This window comes from Setaria viridis, chromosome 2, assembly GCF_005286985.2.
Source record: "Setaria viridis chromosome 2, Setaria_viridis_v4.0, whole genome shotgun sequence".
NCBI lineage: Eukaryota > Viridiplantae > Streptophyta > Magnoliopsida > Poales > Poaceae > Setaria > Setaria viridis.
Window position 1 is genome coordinate 6,417,979 of NC_048264.2, and position 20,640 is coordinate 6,438,618.

The 20,640-nt window shown below is 45.6% G+C and overlaps 2 protein-coding genes across 2 annotated transcripts; both read left to right on the forward strand.

The window, feature by feature from the left end:
- Window positions 1-5,079: 5,079 nt before the first annotated feature.
- On the forward strand, window positions 5,080-7,747 carry LOC117842150 (non-specific lipid transfer protein GPI-anchored 14). Its single transcript, XM_034722514.2, has 3 exons — window positions 5,080-5,559; window positions 6,569-6,664; window positions 7,329-7,747. Exons 1-3 carry the CDS (start codon window positions 5,220-5,222, stop codon window positions 7,505-7,507), a joined length of 615 nt encoding a protein of 204 aa, XP_034578405.1. The 5' UTR covers window positions 5,080-5,219; the 3' UTR covers window positions 7,508-7,747.
- A 5,560-nt stretch (window positions 7,748-13,307) lies between these two features.
- LOC117844811 (exocyst complex component EXO84B) lies at window positions 13,308-20,597 on the forward strand. Its single transcript, XM_034725603.2, has 7 exons — window positions 13,308-13,774; window positions 15,458-15,555; window positions 16,158-17,199; window positions 17,832-18,344; window positions 19,066-19,254; window positions 19,329-19,462; window positions 20,114-20,597. Exons 1-7 carry the CDS (start codon window positions 13,541-13,543, stop codon window positions 20,274-20,276), a joined length of 2,373 nt encoding a protein of 790 aa, XP_034581494.1. The 5' UTR covers window positions 13,308-13,540; the 3' UTR covers window positions 20,277-20,597.
- Window positions 20,598-20,640: the final 43 nt, after the last annotated feature.

The following is a 20,640-nucleotide window of genomic DNA, read 5'->3' on the forward strand; positions in this document are numbered from 1 at the left end:
AGTTTAAAGATAGAGCTCATTAACATATTGACATCTACCTTATATCTTGAGTTATTTTCAGAAGATCCACATTCAGAATATCAAATCAGATTAATATATACATTTTGGACTATCAATATCTGTGATTTAGAAAGCTGAGTACAGAATACATATAAATTTGCCATTCCTAGCGGCTGCATGAAACTCAGATCTCACGTAAATGTTATGTGAAATAATCATAGCTTAACAAACAAGCAGAAACACAACATGAACTCTTCCTGGAAGACCTGTTCTGTGCTTTGATTGCAGCTCAATCATGAAACACAACACATACTTGATTGGATGGGCAGGCAAACCACTATCACAAAAAATTGAAATAAGAGTTAGCACACAGTTCATGAGGTATTGAGGTGTGTGTAGATTAAAAAAAACCTTCAGCTCAGCTCTTAAAACATGTCTAAAGCACCTAGGCATTCACAAACAAAGTGATGTCAATGGTAGGCACCCTATTCATCTGCATTTTCAAGCACAGTCATATGAAGTCGAAAAATCAGATAGGACAAAGCAAGTGAAATAACCTAGAAATTTAAGAAGTACTTCGACAGTTTTATTATTTTAGGAAAAGCAAGAATCATCAAACACTAATTAATTGATTTTCCACTTAAAGAGACATATTTGGTTTGGTTTGGGAAAGAGACATGTTGCTGCAACATTATTGCTGCACACACATGAAAGATGATCCAACATTTATTTATAAGCTAGGACAAACAATAAAAGCAGATTTTGGAACACAAATACAGGATTGTAGAAACAGTTGCAACAAACGAGCAGGGAGGCTCAAAGCAACTTTGTGGCCAAAATGAACTAAGCACTCTAAAATCCCTAAAAAAAGGTAGCAAGATGCAGGTGTAGCATCTCTGCTTAATTCGTGAGTAGTGCGGTAATTCTTTTTGGGATTCTGGACTAAACTCACTGAAATAAGCGAATCCTGGAAAACAACATTGGAGATGATGATACCAAAAGAGTTCATCAGCTCAAGCAAGTGAGGCCTTGTGTAGGGCAGTGTGCCTTTCTTCCACATATCCCACCACACACTGCCTTGACCATCAATAGTTCCATTCTCACCTACATAGATCACAGTTGCAATAACAAACTATCATTCCTGTGAACAACATAGCTAAGTATTTCCTTTATTATGAATAATGCCATTATATGAGTTTGCATAGATTATTTTGTTCATAGCTTTTTATAAAGTGCATTTGTGATTGGAGATTGACATTTCTGATATTTTTGCATCCTAGTAATTTCTCCATAGCATGTTTCTTGGGAATATGACTGAAACAATAAGCATAACAAGTTTCCTAAAAGCACAACAAGGAGCAATGCTACATATAGCAAAGAAACATCAGAGTAGACGAAGAAGGAACCTAAAAGCAGATCAGCACACAGATCTATAAGCAGGAGAAAGGGAGGGATGTGTAGGAAATGGTCAGAGCTCACAGATCAGCACGACGTCCTGCTGCTAGGGTTTGAAACCAATGTGGGGAAGCGCTAGCGCTGCTAGGGTTTGAAACCAGGCAGAGGGGAGAAGAAAGCCAAGCAAGAAGGGGATAAGGAATGAGGAGGGAGGCACTTATCTCGACAACGGGAGGGGAGCACATCAAGCGGCGGGAGCACATGCCTCCCTAGCCGATTGGACTGGTCGTCCTCCCCCAGCTGCTCCTCGACATGGGCAGAGAGGAGGGTGGGAGGGCATGCACGTACAGGCGCCGCGCGTCGCCACCTGCACAGGCTGTCCTGATGGGGGGAGGGGGTTCGGAGCAAATCCAAGCAGAGGAAGGCAAGAGGGCACGCGCGCACGAGCGCCGTGCGTCACCGCCTGAGTGCGCTATTCCGACGGGGGAAGGGGGTCCGGAGCACGGAGGGGGGGTTCGAAGCGGATCAGGTAGGGGATTGACGGGCGGATGGGGGGAGGGGGTGCCGCGCACGCTGTTCTGACAGTGGGAGGGGGGTCCGGCATGGATCGATCGACAGTGGGGCACTCCATCCACGGACGTGTAAGGCTTCTCCCATGGCCCACCTACTAGCGGCAAGGCAAGCAGACCCACGCCCGGCACCTCCTCTCCTCCCGCAACGGCAAGGCTTCTCTCACGTTCTCCCATGCCGCCGCGCGTCCCGTGAGTTGCGGAGGGACGAGCGTAGTCCTTAACTATTTAGATGCATATTAGGATACATGCAATATAATAAAAGGAGGTCAATGTTGTTTGTTTTTCAGCAAAGCTGTACAAGCACAGAGCAAAAATGGTCATAGCCCATGAGACTAGATATATATGATATGCTATTTAGAAAAAAAACAGTAGGTATATAATAATTTGATATACACCTGGTTCACTACTTTTTTTAGATAATGGAAGATTATATTCCAGCTTCAAATATTCTTTTTCAAGAATGCATCAGACCACAAAGATTACAGAGTGGCACATGTTCCAAAAGAATATGTAGCCAAAACATTAGAAGATCTGATGTACCAAAGAGAAATAACAAAATAAGAAACATACAACTCAAAAACTCTAACAAGCTACTTCAATAATCTCCATATACGTGTTGTTCCATATACATGTTGTTTCATAAGGTCTCCTTCAAATGAACCAACTTCTCCTCAAGGTGAAATCGAAACCAAAGCATGAGCCAATCCAACGACGAAGAAGAGAAGCAACTCCATCTGATGTTTGACACTCTGATCACAAACTCAAGACAGTAGCAAAATCATCCACACTTCAGTAGGGATAAGCAAGATACCGGTAGCTATTGTTGAATCCGAGTTGAGCAACCACAAAACCCACACGAAGTACACCACCACTCAAAATCTCCGAAACGACGCCTCCATCGAGGAAAAAACGATAGTCGTTGCCGCCGCTGCCCGCTAGGACAAAGTTTTCACCTGGAGACTTAGTGATGGGTGGGCTCGAGGCAAATTGACGGTGCCCTCAAGAGGGAAAACGGCGCCCAGGCGTCATCACCATCGAAGCCAGCTAAGGCTAGCATGACTTTCGCCATCGCACCCTAGCCCACCACAACATAGCCCCAAGGGTCAACGAAACGCGTCCCATACCACGTCACTGCCGATCATTGGAGGCCGAAGCACCTGAAACCCGACGTAGACAAAATGCGTCCCATACCACACACGCCACACGGCGAGGTGCTGAGCACTTGTTGCAAGCACGACGTTCATGAATGTAATTACCAAAGTCCACGCTGTGCCATCAGCAGCCAACCATAGGAGGCAGACATAGAGCTTAGGTGGAAGCACATCCTAGGAGCAAATGCGATGACATCCCTCCATAACTGGCGCAGGCAGTAACTGTGTCCCTAGAGCCATCAGCCCTAGAGCACAAAGCAGCAGCGACCCCAACCATCCGACCATCGGCCATGAGGCCACCACCAACATCAGGAAAAGGGAGTGGCGGATCCGGGCTAAGGGAACGATGACATTGATGATGGTTCCGTGCCGATGGGATGGATCCGGTGACGTTGATGATGGCTAGGGCGTCGCCACTGGCACGTGGCCGCATCGCACCGCCACCGTGATGCTAGCCACCGAGGTGTCACCACCCACTCGCGCCTTGCACGACCGCTCCAGGCCCTCGCATGGCCGCCACAACGCACAGGCGCCGCATAGCCGCCACCATGCACGGCCACGCCAGGAGGTAGATCGGGCTGCAAGGACACCGAATCTGGCCGGTGACACCGTCCCCGCTGCAATCCACCCACCAGCGGTTCATTCCGGCGACCTAGGCGGCCACGCCTGCCTGAAGATGCCAATGGAAAGGAAACCCGCCCCACCGCCACCATTTTTGCGAGCCGCTTGGGCTTCCAGCGGCCGGCTCTGGTGGCGGCACGACGGAGGGGGGTGGGGGTAAGGGGTGACGGCTAGGGTTCCGCCCATCTGTGTCGCCCACATGGGAGTGATAGGGGGAAGAGGAGCGACCCACCTTTTATACACCTGGTTGACTGCTAGTCATAGGAAACCAGGCCAATCGTACCGTCGGAAAATATCCGGTTGGCTTTCATGGTTCTGAAAATTACGTATGAATTATGCACAATGACCATATAGTTGATAGGAGTATAGGACTTTTTTTGATCGGTCATTAGCGTATGTAATCAGTGAATTAATGGATTGAACATCACAATAATAGATATAAGACATCAAAATCAAATAAATAAGCACGCAACGGCTTCAAAAATATTGTAAATACTCTTTTCCTTAAGAAAAATCTCTCTTCAAGCTCTACAGTCTAATAAGCATCTTCCAAAAAAAGTATTGAAGCTAGAATACATATTTGCCAAGTCACTAGCATAGTAACCATGTGATGGATCAGCAACCTGAACTCACCCTCTTGATGACTTGATGCAATACAAAACAGAGGAGCGTATGTGGTCGTCCCTTAACAGGAACCGGTGCGTTTTCTGGTCCCATCGCAGAGGCATATTTGCTCAACCAGGGTGGTTACCGCACCTAGGAGTAGGACAGTAGCGATTCCCTGTCATCATGCCGGGCAGAAGACGAAGATGGAAGGCTCGATCAGATGACAGGTTACCAAACCGCCACTGTTGTTGGGCTCTGTTGGTTGGCGACGGCCTTCATGGCTTCAACTCCTCAGGATGCTGACAAATGGCAAGCTGCGGTTGGGGTCCTGCTTGGAGCCCCCCCCAAACCTCTGACTAAGAAAAGAGAGTGAATAAGAGACTTGTGTCCTCTGAAAGGATCTGCTCCATCTTGTATAACCTCGAAAACAAACTAATCGACTGAATTTCTACGGCCATCAAAAGATGACCGTGCATCACCGGTAGTCTTCCTTTCCAAATCCTTACGGCGACGCTTATACTTACCATCCATCCATGATCCATCAGACTATTGTCACTTAGCCTCTGACAGAGGCAATAAGCAGTTAAGCAACCAACCACTCAACGACCGGTGTCCACGCACGTCACTAGCGCCACGTCACTACGTCACGCACCCCCGTCCGCGTCCGGTCCACTCCAACCAGACCGGGTCCCCGCCCACCTCTCCACCACCAGCACGCGCCCGCACCGGCGGCCCGGCGCGCTCACACGGCCACCCTCCCTCCCTATATACCACGCCTCGCCGCGCGCACCTCCTCCTCCTCCTCTGCACTCCACCATCAAACGCCGCCACAAATCCCATTCCACTCCACCACTCATCACTAGCTCTCGGCGCCATGGATCCGAGGGCGGCGGCTTCCGTCCTGGCGCTCTTCGTGGCGGCGGCGATGTCGCCGGCGGTCGTCGTCGTCGGGGACTTCGCGGCGGACCGGGCCGAGTGCTCGGACAAGCTGGTGGGTCTGGCGACGTGCCTGACGTACGTGCAGGACGAGGCGTCGGCGCCGACACCGGACTGCTGCGCGGGGCTCAAGACGGTGCTGCAGAGCAGCCGCAAGTGCCTGTGCGTGCTCGTCAAGGACAAGGACGACCCCAACCTGGGGCTCAAGCTCAACGTCACCAAGGCGCTCGGCCTCCCCGCCGTCTGCAACGCACCCGCCAACATCTCCGACTGCCCCAGTACGTCTCTCACGATAATCTCACTGGATTCCTTCATTATTCATTACCACCTACTTACTAGCTAATTATGATCCTAATTGTATGATCCTAATTGTCTACTATATCGGCCACCTTATTAAAAACTTGTTAATAATTATGAAAGTCTCGATCGATCCTTGTCGGTTTGAATTTGGATGCTAAATTAATGACGACTAGGAGAAGGATGAAATCAGGTTCTGAAGCTTGAGTTGAGCTCTCTGCTTGCGGTCGATTAGCAGTAAGCTAGCTAATCAGAAAGGCTCGGCCTTCACTTGTGAATTCTGATAATTAAACCGGCATAATTCTTTCCAAACGAAAAACATGCAGAAAGCTGCATGCCATCGTGTCTGCATTTCGGTTAGGAGTTTGAGCAGGGCAAGGCCGGCACACATCCTTTTCCCAAACGTCAGAGACAGTTGGGCGACAGAGATGCCGTGCGACGCCAAGCTACTATAGGCTCGGGGGCCCTTGCTAGTTGTGGGATGTTGCGGATAGCAACACGTCGGGAGCATTTTCCATGCTCCGTAGGAAACTACACCGGAGAAGGCTCCAAATCCGCGGCCATTTTTTTCCCGGGGGATCACAACGGCAGCTCGCCCGTGATCGATGAGGAAGGAGATCGGTAGACCCCACCTCGGATACCAGAGGAGATTCTGAAAAGGGACTAGTGTGGTCTCCTCTGCCGCTTGACTTCAGTCGATCGGCACTCTAGCGGAAGACTTTGGAGGGACAGAATCCAAGAAAGTGCGCTAGCCGAGCAGTGTGGTCTCCAGCAACAAAATCTTTACGACGATGCGGTGATGAGGGTGTCGTAGGATTTTAATTTCAGGTGGAGGAAACTGGCTACACGAATCTTTAAGCGCTGATCCCTGCACAAGAGCTAGCTTTTTCACGTGTTTTTTTTTTGTTGCTGTTGTTGTTACTGTACATGCTGCTACAACTAAGATGCTCTCGTGTTTGTGTTGCTTGTTGTTGATTTTGCTTCGTGCAGGGCTGCTGAACCTGGCGCCCAACTCCAAGGAGGCGCAGGTGTTCGAGCAGTACGCCAAGCAGGCGGCGGCACAGGGCACCACTCCGAGCGCCACCGGTCAGTTCCATTATCAATCAATTTGCTTTAATTTGTTTCCCGTTCATTTTCTTTGCCTCGCTAGCTGCTTGCATGATCTAGTAGTTGCATGTTTTGATATGGCTTCAAAAATAACGGTTAGCTTAGCTAGCTAGCTAGATTACCTGTAGATGCCACACCGTTGTTGGGATTATTCAGAGGAATTGCAGTGCAGCATGGCTATGTTAAGAGTATCTGAACTGAAAGCAATTAGTTCGCTGATTGCTAGCTGAACGGAACTGCTGCACTGATACTGGATTACAGTGCCTCATCTGCCGGGGTTTAATTAAGCTCGGTCGAGTCGACGCGAGAAATCAATGTGCTGCAGGGAGAGCACAACTACTGCACTGCATCCGTGCTGCCTCTGAACAGAGCTCGCCGGCAAGTTTGCAACAGTGATCAGTGAAGCAGGAAACTACTGAAAGAGAGCCAAGGCATATGCTTCCCAAAAAAAGAAAGAAACTTTATACACATAGGAGTGCTGCTGATTTTTTTTTTTAATTCAGTTTCGTGCAATCGTGCTCGTGGACTTGTCATCACTCATGACCATCTTTTGGAGCTCACTTTGGGCTTGTTTTCGAAGGCAATCATTGGCTATAATGATCTAATCCCTGGGCTAACGCACGCCTGCTGTAATGCTCTCCAGGTGGCGGCAGCGCGGCCACCGCGGCCGGCGCGCAGAAGAGCGGAGCTGCCGGTCATCACGCGGGGCGGTGGTTGGGAGTGGGAACGGTCGGTGACGGCGGCGCACGCGCGGTGGTGCTCGCCCTCCTCGCCGCGGCCGCTCCACTCGCCGCGCCTTTTCTGATCCTTCTGCTGGGATAGACGATGCCACGATGAACACGAACGGCGGCGGGCGGCGTCGTTGCTGGTCGGCTTGTGCGGTCTGATCGTAACCTGACGATGGTTGTGCGCGTGCTGTGTTGCTGTGACACTGAGTTTCTTGTGGAAAGAAAGTGAGATTCAGTGAAAAAGGAGATGATGTACCATTGGCAAGTTACTTTCTTTTTTATTTCCTCGAACGAAAACCGTTTGCAGTTGCAATATGCTATCGCACTTACACTAGCAGCTGTGAAGGAAAGTTGATGCTTTCCTTTTTTTTTTCCTTTTTGAATTGCAAACTGGTTTGCCTTTTTCGTTTTCTTTTTTCTTTTTCCGAATAGGTTGGATTATAGTTTGCACTACTTATTACCGAAACACCATCTTACATATAGGATCCTAAAGAAAAGTAAAATTAAAAGCAAGGACACTGGTTGCTTCAAACACCACAATTTGTCCTAAATTTTTTTCTAAAATTCAAAAGGTGTCATGAGTTTACATAAAAACCATACTGCTTCGGTGTCATGTCCACCGTACTATCTTTTTTTTACAAATGCACTTTTTGTGAAAAATAATGCGCTATATGCACAATCACTTGAGTACAAGGTCTGCTATCTACGTGAGATGTTGTGCAGCTGGTGATCCATGTGTGCTTGAGAAAGTCTCGCGTTCTTTTTAGCCACCCCAGGGACTGGAACATGCAGATTCTTATGAGGTTGTATTTTGGCTGCATGATTGAGTAGCATGAGACTCCTTAATGGAAGGGATAGGGCGTAGGCAATTGCAATGAACCATATTTGTGTCTCTGTACTGTGTCCTGACCTCTCCCCTACCTGAAAACGATTGCAGTGATAACACTGTACTGCCAAATGCATGCAGGTTGTCACAACTGCATCTATCATAATAGAATCTTGTTGCCCATAATGACGTAACGTCTTCAACCATGCATACTAATTTGTGCATATGCGTCCCATTAACGCTACGTGTACTTGAAACCTTGAAGGTAATTGAGCCTACATCTCAACTAGTTGAGGGTATTATTAGCCAGTACAATACCATACAAGCAATGCCATACAAGCAAGGATAGAGAACAAGAGTACGATGTTGAGTGGTCCATTATAAAAAGAAAAATGAAATGGAGCTCATGCACATATCCTCCGAGCCATTGCCCTAAAACAGAGGAGTTTTTGCTGACTGATAGACAGATGAGAGGTTCATCAGTGGTCCAAGTTTAGTCCCTGTCACTCTCTAGCTCTCCGAGTGGTTGTGGTCACCGGGTTTTGTTGGTCTTGAAGATATTGAAATTCCAAATAACATGGTTTTCAGTTTTGACATATGTGCAAAATTAATTGCCTATTATTTGCCCTGCAAACTGTATAGTAACTGAGAACCAGCCACTTTAATTTCCGGAGACTTGTTGGACTTTCCAGTATCAGCAGAAAACATCATGATAAATCGTCTCAAAAAAATTGAGTAAAAGTCATAAAAAGCACCCATATTAGATATCATGTTCAAATTCAATCCATGACCTCGATAAAGAAAAATATATATGGGTTATTTGTAGTGGGTTGTTTATAGTACCATTTCTAAATGTCTCTTCTAATCGCAAATATAAATCTATTAGAGCATCAATAGCCTCAATGATATTCCGGTTATTGAATTTGTTTAAATGGACTTATATTGTAGTTCTCAAGCGAGATGCTATGATTCGTGTCCCCAACGTACTTGCTGATGTTGGTCGGAGCGCGGAAGCGCTCAGGGAAGGGCGTGGAGCGTATTCTTCTCCCGAATGCCTTTGGGCCCAGGCCATCCAAGGTTGGGGAGCGCGAGCGCTCATAGTAGCGGTCACGGCGGCCACGGTGGTCGTCACGATCGTGGTGACGTTGTCGGTCATACTCTACTCGTTCGTGGCGCCGTGCTTGTATGATGCGCCGCGCGTCATGGGCGCTGCCCAGGCGGCTGTGCATCGAGGCGGCAAGTCACCGTGGCACCTTGCCCCTTCCTCAGGCTGGCCGGCTCCTTGGCGGCCTGCCACGATAGCGTCCGATGCGTGGGAAGCCTGGGGCCGCCCGCGCTTCGTGTGCGTTAGCTGCTGCTCACCTCCTACCTTCGCTGGAGGGAGCTCTCCGCCTGCTGGACTGCTGCAGTCTCGAGCAACCCCTTGAGCTCGTGATGAATACGTAGTTCCTCAGGGCCCTGCGGCTTGAGGATCGAGTGCAGGATCATCGCCGCAGCAGCCACGTTCTGGCTAGCCCGCGCGAATTGGTGGACACCGTCCCCATCGCGTGTGATTTGCTCATGCACGTGGTGTGAGCGGTCACGAGCCACACTGCCCGCTAGCTTGCCCCGTTGTTTGCTCAGCTCGGCATGATCGCGCTCCAACTACCCGCTGGCTCGCCTCGCTGTTTGCTCAGCTCGGCGGCAAGGCGTCCCGCCTTCTCACAAAGGTAAGCCTCCCGCTGCTTGGTAGTAAGATGGTGCGGTTGAGGGTGCTGATCCCCAGGCGGGGTGTGGGCAGCGAGCTCTGCCATGAAGCATTCCCGCGATGCGACGTAGCTGAACCGTAGGGTCCCAAAACTCATTCTTTGGGGAAGCGGGACCTCCCCTGAGAGCTGGGTGAAGACGTTGGCTAGCGCGTAGAAGGTGTGCTGGCACGCCTCCAGCTCAGGGTTCGCCCTGAGGTGGGCGTCGATCCGACGCGCTAGGGCGTCACTGTCGATGGGTAGAGTGGCGGGGCTACCATAGGGCGGCTCCCCCTCCAGCTCAAGCTGGATGGGGAACCCCTCCTCGAGAAGGTGCAGGTGACCTAGCTGGTCAGCGACGAAGTCCAGGCTTCCGAAACGGTATACCTGGGCTAGAAGAAAGCTAGGGAGGAGCTGCAACTCTCCCTCAGCATCGACAACGAACTCGAGGCTCCTGAAGCAAATGGTGTCACCCGGGGCGGCGGCGCCACCGGGGTTGAAACCGAAGGAGGCCATCAAAAGCTAGCAAGGAATGCGCGACTTCCCCTACTTGGTGCGCCAACTGTCGGTATTTTGTACCACCGACTAGTGATAATACGCTGCGCTCCCCTCACTTCCGACTAGTATTTCTTTTATCTTAATTGAATAGGTCCTTGTTCAGCCTATTATGTGTATGAGTTTATAGTGCCTGCAAGATGTGCTGATTAACATGGCATTTTCAGTTGATGATGATGGAATTAAAAAAATAGGGTGCTTGATGAATATTTTACTAAAAAAGTATTCAGAGAAAAAAGCAAGACTAATGTGTCAGATAATGTTATTCGTCTCATGCTATTTTCAAGTGGCTCATGTGATTACAAAATTCAATGTACTCGAGGCTATGACATGTAAGTCCTACGTCGTCAATATTTCTGGAAGCTCTAGACGCTACTGGGCAAAGGGTCTTTCATTCGGTACCTTAGTTCCTCGTGGTCCCTTTTAGTACCGGGTGGGAGGCCCTTAGGCACATTAGTATCGGGTGGGAGCTCCACCCGGTACTAAAGACCCTCAGGTACACCCGGTACTAAAGGGGTCACATGGTACCTTTAACTCTCTTCCCGTCTCTCCTCTCCCCCCTTATCTCTTCTCTCTCATGGGTACACCTCTCTCACGCTTCTCTCTTCTCCCACGTAGGGGGTGGCAGGAGCGGCGGGCGAGCGGGGGCGGCAACAGGAGCGGGGGCAGGGCCGGTAGTGGTGGGGTGGGAGCGGCGGGGGTAGGGCGGGACGGGAGCGGCGAGGGCGGGCAGGCGGCGGCGGGGCGGGTGTCGGCGGCGGGATTTGTTTTTTATTTTTTTAATACCTTTTAGTACATGTTATTTCAACCGGTACTAATAGGACCCTTTAGTATCAAACTAGCGATACCGGTTGCGAAACTGGTACTAAAAGGAGTTCCCAACTAGTACTGATGGCCCTTTCCCCAGTAGTGGGACTAATATCAAACTCTTGTGTGATGCTTTTGGAGCTTTAAGATTCAAGTCAGTATTGAAATTATTGATAAAAGATATGGCTTCTAGAAAAAGGACAAAAGAAAACCGAAAGTTTAAGCCTCACGTCATGGCTTGTGTGCTATTCGTCAGATTGTGAGAGATTTTATTTGATTGAATCATACAAATATATCATGTATTTACCCAAGGCTAGTTGCTGTAACCGCTAGCCCGCATGTCCTTGGACAAATGAATTCTCACGAGGTGTATACCGTGCACTGTTGGAGTAGGAGAGCTAACTTCCGCTTGAGGTTGAAGCTCTCTAAGGTCGCTTCAGGTTTTGAGGATCTCGTAACATAACAACTTTCGCTTTGTTCCGGAAGTTATTAAAGGGTAACTGCTAAGAAAGCCCATCTTAGCATCTTTTATTTCTTTAAAGTAGATTTTAAGATGAAGCAATTGTCCTAATTACCGGGACAGTGACCAAGATACAATTTTAAAAGAAGGGGATATGCGGATAGGAAGCTATGTAGGATCGGCATGCTACACAATTCCACCAAATCATTGGTTTCGTGCCACTAGTAGCGGAAGCAAGTTCAAATTTAGGAGGAACTTGGTTCTCCTGTCTCCTCTAATTTCCATCCTTTCTTCTTCCTTTTTCTTTTTTTTTCTTTTCCTCTCTTCTTCTATCTTCCTACTTTGGTTCCGATGGAACTCTTGGGTTCTTTTTGCTTGCCGGGTGATTTGCACTTGCCAAAAATCAGAAATCACCGAACGCAGAGATCTTTGCCAGCCATGCGGAGGTGGAGCATGGACGCTCTTTTGCTGCATGATGGGCATTACCGAGCTGCCTTTTTTGGAGTTTTTCTAAAAAGCTGCTACTAGCTTTTAGTTTTAAAGAGCCAACAATAATATTTAAAATATATTTTTAATTTTCTAAATAAAAAATTAACTTTTCAGCTTTCCATATAAACTGAAACTGCATAAAAGTTTTACTGTTTGTTTGATATTCTGACTTTTCATGCCGACTAAAATTTCAAACAAACAGTCCCATAAACGTCGACTAGGCTCTTAATATTTTTCCCAGGTTAAACGATGGGCTCTGCCAGTTTCCTGCAGACAAGGAAAACGGGCTAAATTTAAATGCTGGGCCTTCTCTAGTATTGTGTTATGTGGGCCTTTGGTTAGAATAGTCTTCTTTTGGGAGATTCCTTTTAGCATTGTTTGATCGGGGAAAAATGAATAATCAATTCGGGAGTGGATGTCAAACAAGTAAAAAAACGCGTCACGACTCAAGAAACCCAAATCGCAAAACCTTCTCTTGCACCGAGTTTCGTGTACAGACGATCCTAAGCTGGCCGTGGTCGGCTTGTTGCATGGTACTATGGTAGTATGAAGCTGGAAATCCAATCGACCGTTCTTATTAGTTTCCATAGCCTCAAGAGGATTCTTGAACGTAAATAAAAATTATAAAACATGGTATACCATCAAACTTCTACTCCCTCTGTTCTAAATTGGAGGTGGTTTTGATTTTTCTAAATTCATAGATATTATTATGCACCTAACTATACTATATCAAGGTGAATAATAATATCTATGAATCTAAAAAAAAGCTAAAATGGTATACAATTTGAGTTTTATATACATTTTTTATTTTAAAACATGAAAAAAAATAATCAAGAATTTTGATACCTGCGAGATTCAGACCCGGGAGGAATAACAAAAAAAAAATGTCGTGAGCAGCGCATACGAACAAACCCGATGGCCCATTTCCGAGGCCATGGCACTCACAACAGCTAAACTTCGGGCCCACGCCTGAATCATCGTCGCGAACACAACAAAAAAATAATCGCATTCGTTTTCTCCGAACCAAACCCAACCCAACCCAACCCGAAGCCAGCCGAGCCTCGGCGAGCCGCCCCCAAATCATTCGTCTCCCTCCTCCCTTTCCGTTTGCTTGATTGATTGGCGAGCAACAACCCCCACCACCACCCCCCACAACCGCCGCGGCAATCACCGCGTCGCGGAACCCGCCCCCCATTGCCGGCGAGGAGGAGGCGGAGGAGGAGGAAGAGCGGTCGCCGCGGCGGGTGGGGGTGTTCTGGATCTCGGATGGCGTCGGCCAAGTCGTCGCGGTCGCGGCCGGCGGGCCACTCGGGGGTGTTCCCGGTGGGCAGCGCCGCGGCGGTGGGGAGCGGCGGCGGTGGCGGGGGAGGAGGGGGAGGGGGAGGGGGAGGCGGCGGCGACGGAGGGGTGCAGCTCGCCGACAAGCTCAAGATCTTCAAGACTGACAACTTCGATCCCGACGCCTACGTGCAGTCCAAGTGCCAGACCATGAACGAGAAGGTGAGCCCTGATCCGCCCGCGGCCGCGGGGGCCGAGCTCCCTGGCTCGATCCGGCCGCGCCTCTTGTCTCAGGGAGGGTCGCCGGGGTGGTGGGGAGGTCGCATTTCGTTGTCTCGTGGTGGGGGTGCCTTTCGGATTAGGTGGGTGCGATCTGGGGGGCGGGTATTGGTGTTGAAATTCGGGTGAATTGCGCAGTAGGGGCGATTCTAGTATCTCCACGATTGGTGATTGAGGGAATGCACTTTGGCATTTCAATGCATGTGTTCTTAGCGCAATTGGTAGGTACTTCGCAGTGAAGAAATGATTTCGCATAACTTGTCTGAATAATTTCGGAATTTATATGCTTCACATTATGTAGAGCAAGTGACCTGATGATGGCAAAAATTTTGTTATCTATTGTCTTACGTGCGCTAATTGGAAAGCTGAGCATGTGCCAAACCACATGCCCCCCTTATTACTGGTGTTATCTGCACATTTTAATGCAAGCCAGATAATTTGAATACTCAGAAGTTTAGGTTTGAATATGCTGCCATTCTTGAGGCTGCATCATAATGTGGTTATGTGTTACTAGAAATGAAATGCTAGAGGCCTGTGTTTGGAGGAGTTGTCTTATATCTTCAATTTCTCGGTAAATTTATGCCATTGCTTCCGGAAGTAGTGCATTTTGAGTTTGCTATGGCTATTGCTACAGCAGTTCGAGTCCTAACATAGTTTTGATGATCACAGCGATTAAAGGGTTCAGGATCATGGTAAATTGAAGTCTTGATGTTATGGTTTTGTTCACTGGAATACATCTCTTCTTTGTTGATGTGTTTGGTGGTAGAAAAATGGTAGTTTGTTTACCTTTTGACATAAAATCGATTAATTAACTTGTCCAAAACGTCATATATTAAGAAATGGAGGGTGTACATTTTTAAGAAATGCACCCTAGAATACTATATTAATCCAGTTGGGATTTTGAGTTTTGTGGTAAGTTTCTAGTAAAGATTTTATATCATGTCTTTCCTCTATTCCTCACTAAGGATGGCACTTCACTGTTTACTTTTTGTGGCTACTGGGTTGACTTCACTCCAGCCTAACAAGATGCATGTCATTTGAGAAATCTCTTAACTTTTGTATCTACAGCCATCCCTATTGTAGGAGTCTGAGTACTATACTCTTACATTACTATAAAATCGTGCTGAACTTTTTTGGTTTTGACAGTTTAGCAAATTCATGTTCTTATCCGCATTAATGTAACTAGTGTATAGTTGTAGTATCCTATTTTTTCTTACTAACCAACTAAAGTCTCTTCATAGACTTTCAAGTTTGCACAGTGGATCCGGTTCATGAGAATACTTTAGCGTTTGAATTTATCATTTTCCAATGCATGTTGTTTACCCTATGTAGTAGTACTGAATTTCCACGGAATTTGCACGGGTTCATTAAAGTAAACTAGCTAATGCTATTTCTGAGGCATCAGATGTTCACATTGGACTTTCTCTACTCTCTTGGCATTTTGTAATCATGTTTCTCAAGGCATCTGCCTTGTACTCTCCCTGTCTCCCAGTACTCTCCCAGTCATTGCTTTTTTTTCCTCTCTGCTATTGACATTGTTGAAGTGTTGAATTCCACCTGAACTGTCAGTATGTCACTAGGATGTGCACTAGACATAACTGACAAGGAAATTCAAATTTGTTGCAGGAAATAAGACATTTGTGTTCTTATCTGCAAGACCTAAAGAAGGCTTCAGCTGAAGAGATGCGCAGAAGTGTTTATGCAAATTATGCTTCATTTATCAGGTGTGGTAGCAACCTTTTTTGCAAATTTCCTTAATTTGTGCTATTGTCACCTTTGCTTGAGATATCGACACTTTAATCATGATGACACATGAACCATCCCCCTTCGTCATGTATCCCACTGGTATTTTTTTATTATCACCACTTTCATCAAATCCTTATTTCTTTATGGTAACAACTCTTAACTATCATTGTGCTGAATGCTGGCTACAGGAACAGCTATTGTTTCTTTTAGTAATTCACTGCTATAACAATTTGTTTATTTGTGAATTAAACCATATTAATGTGTTAAAAATGCTTATGTAGATGCATTTGCCTAATTTTATTTTTACATTGTTAATATCTTTATCCATCTCATTTATACTATGCAATCTGTATATTCTTTTCTCGGAAACTAAATACTTTGACAATCCCAAAGAATGTTCTTTTCTAGTATTAGTGTATCGGTTTTTATTGAATCAGGGTTATATCAATGTATTTTTTTTCTTATTCATCCTGAACTTTTGATCTTTATATTTGTCTAGTTTGTGACATGTGAAATCACAGTTTCAACTGTTAACTTTTCTGCTTTAATAACTACTTTGTACTAATTTACTTGTCATCAGAACATCAAAGGAGATATCCGACCTTGAAGGGGAGCTGCTGTCAATTAGAAATATGCTTAATACACAGGCAGCTTTAATTCACGGTCTGTCTGAAGGAGTTCAGATAGATTCATTGACATCAGGCCCGGAAGGTTCTGCAGAAGATAACATATCCAATGTTGAAGATCAGGAGCCTTCAGAGATTCAGAAATGGTCTGCAGATTTTCCTGACATGCTTGACGTTTTGTTAGCTGAGCGAAGAGTGGATGAAGCACTAGATGCACTGGATGAAGCAGAACGAGTTGCTGTTGACGCAAAACGAAAACAGACTCTAACTGCAGCTGAAGTTTCGGCTTTGAGAAGATCTATCTCTGATAATCGTCAGAGGCTGGCTGATCAGCTTGCTGAAGCTGCTTGTCAGTCTTCCACTCGTGGTATTGAGCTTCGAGCTGCGGCTTCTGCCCTCAAAAGACTTGGTGATGGCCCCCGAGCTCACAGCCTCTTACTCAGTGCACATAATCAAAGGCTTCAATGTAATATGCAAACTATACATCCATCTAGCACTTCATATGGTGGGGCATACACTGCAGCACTTGCTCAACAGGTTTTTTCAGTCATAGCTCAGGCACTCAGTGACTCTGTAGATGTCTTTGGTGATGAGTCATGTTACGCATCTGAACTGGTTACATGGGCTACCAAGCAAGTTATGTCCTTTGCGCTCCTAGTAAAGAGGCATGTGTTGTCCTCTTGTGCAGCTGCTGGAGGCTTGAGGGCAGCTGCAGAATGTGTTCAGATATCACTTGGCCATTGTTCCTTGCTGGAAGCTCGTGGTCTGTCTGTTTCATCTGTTCTCCTGAAACAATTCAAGCCCAGTCTTGAGCAAGCGTTAGATGCTAACCTGAGGAGAATTGAGGAGAGTACTGCTGCACTAGCTGCAGCAGATAACTGGATACTCACTTATCCCCCAACTGGTATTCGTCCATTAACAAGATCATCTGCTGCTAATTTGGCACTTCAGCCTAAGCTCTCTAGCAGCGCACACCGCTTCAATTCAATGGTTCAGGTAATGGTAATCTCTTATGTTTAGGTTACAAGAATGAATCTATCTATTTGTTGTATCCAGAAAGACGATGTTAATCTTTTTTAAAAATCTTGTACCAGAATAGGTAGCATGTTAATGCTAATCTACATTCATACTGGACATGGCATAGCTATGTGTCTTATGGCCTAACATTTCTTTTTCCACTACCTCAGGCGTTCTTGTAATTTCATCTTTATTTCCTGCTCTTACCTGCACTGTCTTTTGAACTTATGTTCTCATCAAAGACACTGTTTTCAGCAAGGATTGCATTAATTTCTCAGTAAATCATCATCTCAATTAAACCTAATACATGGCTTATGAGCCTTATCCTTTGTTTTATGCACTTCAGACTTCTGGTTGCGTGTTAAACCGATACAGTAGGCTTGCAGACACTAGAATAATTGGTGATGCCAGCACATTTCCCTTGAATCACTAGAATCACTGGTTCAATAACAGGAGTTTTGCTTACGCTGTAAATAGATTTTTGCCTATCATTACTTTTGCATACAAGAAATATTCTATTATAAACTACTCCTGGTGGACTACTTCATAAGTGACATTAGCTTGTATCTTGGTTCTATATTAAGTATGCCTAATGTTATCTTGAATTTCAGGATTTCTTTGAGGATGTTGCACCGCTACTTAGTTTACAATTAGGTGGTTCTACAATGGACGGGATCACACAAATATTCAATTCATATGTCAACTTGCTTGTAAGTGCTTTACCTGGTTCAATGGATGATGAAGCTAACTTAGATGGTTTAGGACATAAGATTGTTAGAATGGCAGAGACTGAAGAACAGCAGTTAGCTTTATTAGCTAATGCATCTCTACTAGCTGAGGAGTTGCTACCTAGGGCAGCTATGAAGTTATCATCAATAAACCAGTCTAGCATGGATGATTTGCGTAAAAGAGGAACAGATAAGCAAAACCGTGTGCCTGAGCAACGTGAATGGAAAAGAAAACTACAACGAATGGTGGACAGACTGAGAGATAGCTTTTGCAGGCAGCATGCTCTTGAACTTATATTTACAGATGATGGTGATACCCATCTCAGCGCAGAAATGTATATCAATATGGATAATACTGTTGAAGAACCAGATTGGGTTCCATCTCCAATTTTCCAGGTAATTACAAGTTCGACTATTTATTATAATTGGCTAAATTGAACCCCAGGCCATGTATTTGCCAGAATGGATCATATAGGTCTTTCTCTTATAAATTCTGAGCTTTCAGAATTAGGTTATTTACTTATAATTGCCTTGCGGAAATATGCCTTCAAATAATGAAATTCCAACTCTGAGACCATTGCACATCTTTTCACGTAGTTGCTTGGGTCAATCCTTTGTGTAGGCCTATCATTTTATCATGATGATATCCTAAGGGGACAGTAGTGACTAAATTAATTTAGCATATGGACAAAAGTGAATGTTTTTGGATGGGAAACATGGTATTTGAATGGATGGGTCAAATCTACAGTTTTGAAAGAGAAGCTTATAACCCTTAACTTTGATGATTCTTCTAGTTGAGCCCCTGGAATATAAAAAAAATCATATCGATACAAGTTTTAATAGCACAATGGGTTGAGATGGTGCAACGTCAAAACTTAAGGGGCATATATACTTTCCATTTTAGAAAGTAGGCCTCATATGTTGCTTATATCCTTCATATTGGATGCACTTTGCTAAGATTGCAGGTTCCATGGTGAAGCTTCTTTTTATCTTTTATATTAATGTGTTGTTAAAAAATGGTGCAACTTGTCAAAATTAGTTGTCTTTCTTTGCATGGCGCAAGCATCTTCGATGATATATAGTCTTTGGAAGGATGTCATCTGGTGTTTTATTGCAGGAACTATATGCAAAACTGAACAGGATGGCAAGCATTGCTGCAGAAATGTTTGTTGGTAGAGAAAGATTCGCTACTTTGTTAATGATGCGCCTCACAGAGACGGTCATACTGTGGCTCTCAGAAGATCAGGCCTTCTGGGAAGAGATAGAACAGGGGCCAAAGCCTCTAGGTCCCCTTGGTCTGCAGCAGGTAAGCTCCTTTCCTCCTTTTCTCTTCGTTTCAATTGGTTAATTGTTATTTTCAAAATTTTCCATTCTTTGCAGTTCTACCTGGATATGCAATTTGTCATCATTTTCGGGCAAGGGCGTTTTCTCTCTAGACATGTACATCAAGTCATTTTGGATATCATTGATAGAGCAATGGCTGCATTTTCTGCTACTGGAATCAACCCTGATAGGTACAACGCTCATCATTTTTGCGCCTCTATTGGTTTAGAATTAAATGCTGATTCTTTCATCTGCACGCTTCACCAAAAAAAATGTTGCTAATATTTAATATACACAGTACTCTAGGGAAGTGAACCCTGTGTTGCATTTTTTTTATTGTGTAGTTTGTACTACTCGAATGTTCCTCCCTAAGAATGCAAGTAAAAAGAAGAATAAGTAAATAACTTGGGGTTATATCATTATATGTTCCTATAGGCTGCTACCATTGTATCCTATACTAACCATAACTGGCAGATTGGCTGCCCTTAGTAACCTAACCAAATTGCACTACTGGGATGGTTTTGATAGAATTTTGGTTATTAGGGAAAGCTTGATGTATATTCAAGTAGTTTTTAGAAAAGAGATTATATGAAGCAGTTTCTTTTACTTCAGCTCACTGATACCAACACATTATGCTGCTGTACTTGAATGCGAACAAGGCATCCTACTTACTCTTAGTTCAGTCATACTTTCAAAAGATCTTGAGGATCCCCTCATGTTCTGTGTTACATGAAGCCTCGTGGGAGATTCTAGTAGCTACAGCTGGGTTTCTCTTGCCCATGAGGCCATGAGGCTTCCACCGGAAACTTAAAATTTCAACCAATATTCTTGCTTCTCTGCAGTGTACTTCCTGGCGACGATTGGTTCATGGACGTCGCTCAAGAAGTTGCCAGTATGATCAGCGGAAAGGGTAGAGCTGCCAACGGCGACAGGGAAGTAAACAGCCCAACTGCCTCGGTTTCAGCGCACTCAATTTCATCGTTCAAGTCCCACGGCAGCTCCTAGTTTGCAAGCTGGTATTTTTTGTAGGCAGATCATTGTATAATAATCAATAGTATATTCTTTCACCCAATTCCTCCACTTTGCTTTTTTCTGCTTCGCTTTTTTCCTTCAAAACCTGTTGTGCTAGTACTAGTATAGAGGGATAATTGTTTGACCTAGGAAAAGAAATCTTGAGTCGTCGTCGTTTCAGAGAGCTGAGGCCTGCAAGTGTTGTATGGCCACACATGGCTGGGCATGGCATCTTCACCAGTCTGTATCATTCTTTCATCAGTTTTTACTTGTCTGTTGGCATGAATATATTACAAGAATTCACGGTTCGAGTAATTTCTGGCATGCAATGCGTTCTAAAATTTACTTTGTGGTTAGC

What these genes read in the sequence shown, in the direction of transcription:
- LOC117844811 (XM_034725603.2), top strand. Translation starts at nt 13,541, where the DNA reads ATGGCGTCGGCCAAGTCGTCGCGGTCGCGGCCGGCGGGCCACTCGGGG. An exon ending in GCCAGACCATGAACGAGAAG is followed by an intron (nt 13,775 to 15,457) that starts GTGAGCCCTGAT and finishes AATTTGTTGCAG; the next exon opens with GAAATAAGACATTTGTGTTC. An exon ending in GCTTCAATTCAATGGTTCAG is followed by an intron (nt 17,200 to 17,831) that starts GTAATGGTAATC and finishes CTTGAATTTCAG; the next exon opens with GATTTCTTTGAGGATGTTGC.
- LOC117842150 (XM_034722514.2), top strand. Translation starts at nt 5,220, where the DNA reads ATGGATCCGAGGGCGGCGGCTTCCGTCCTGGCGCTCTTCGTGGCGGCG. An exon ending in CAACATCTCCGACTGCCCCA is followed by an intron (nt 5,560 to 6,568) that starts GTACGTCTCTCA and finishes TGCTTCGTGCAG; the next exon opens with GGCTGCTGAACCTGGCGCCC. An exon ending in CACCACTCCGAGCGCCACCG is followed by an intron (nt 6,665 to 7,328) that starts GTCAGTTCCATT and finishes AATGCTCTCCAG; the next exon opens with GTGGCGGCAGCGCGGCCACC.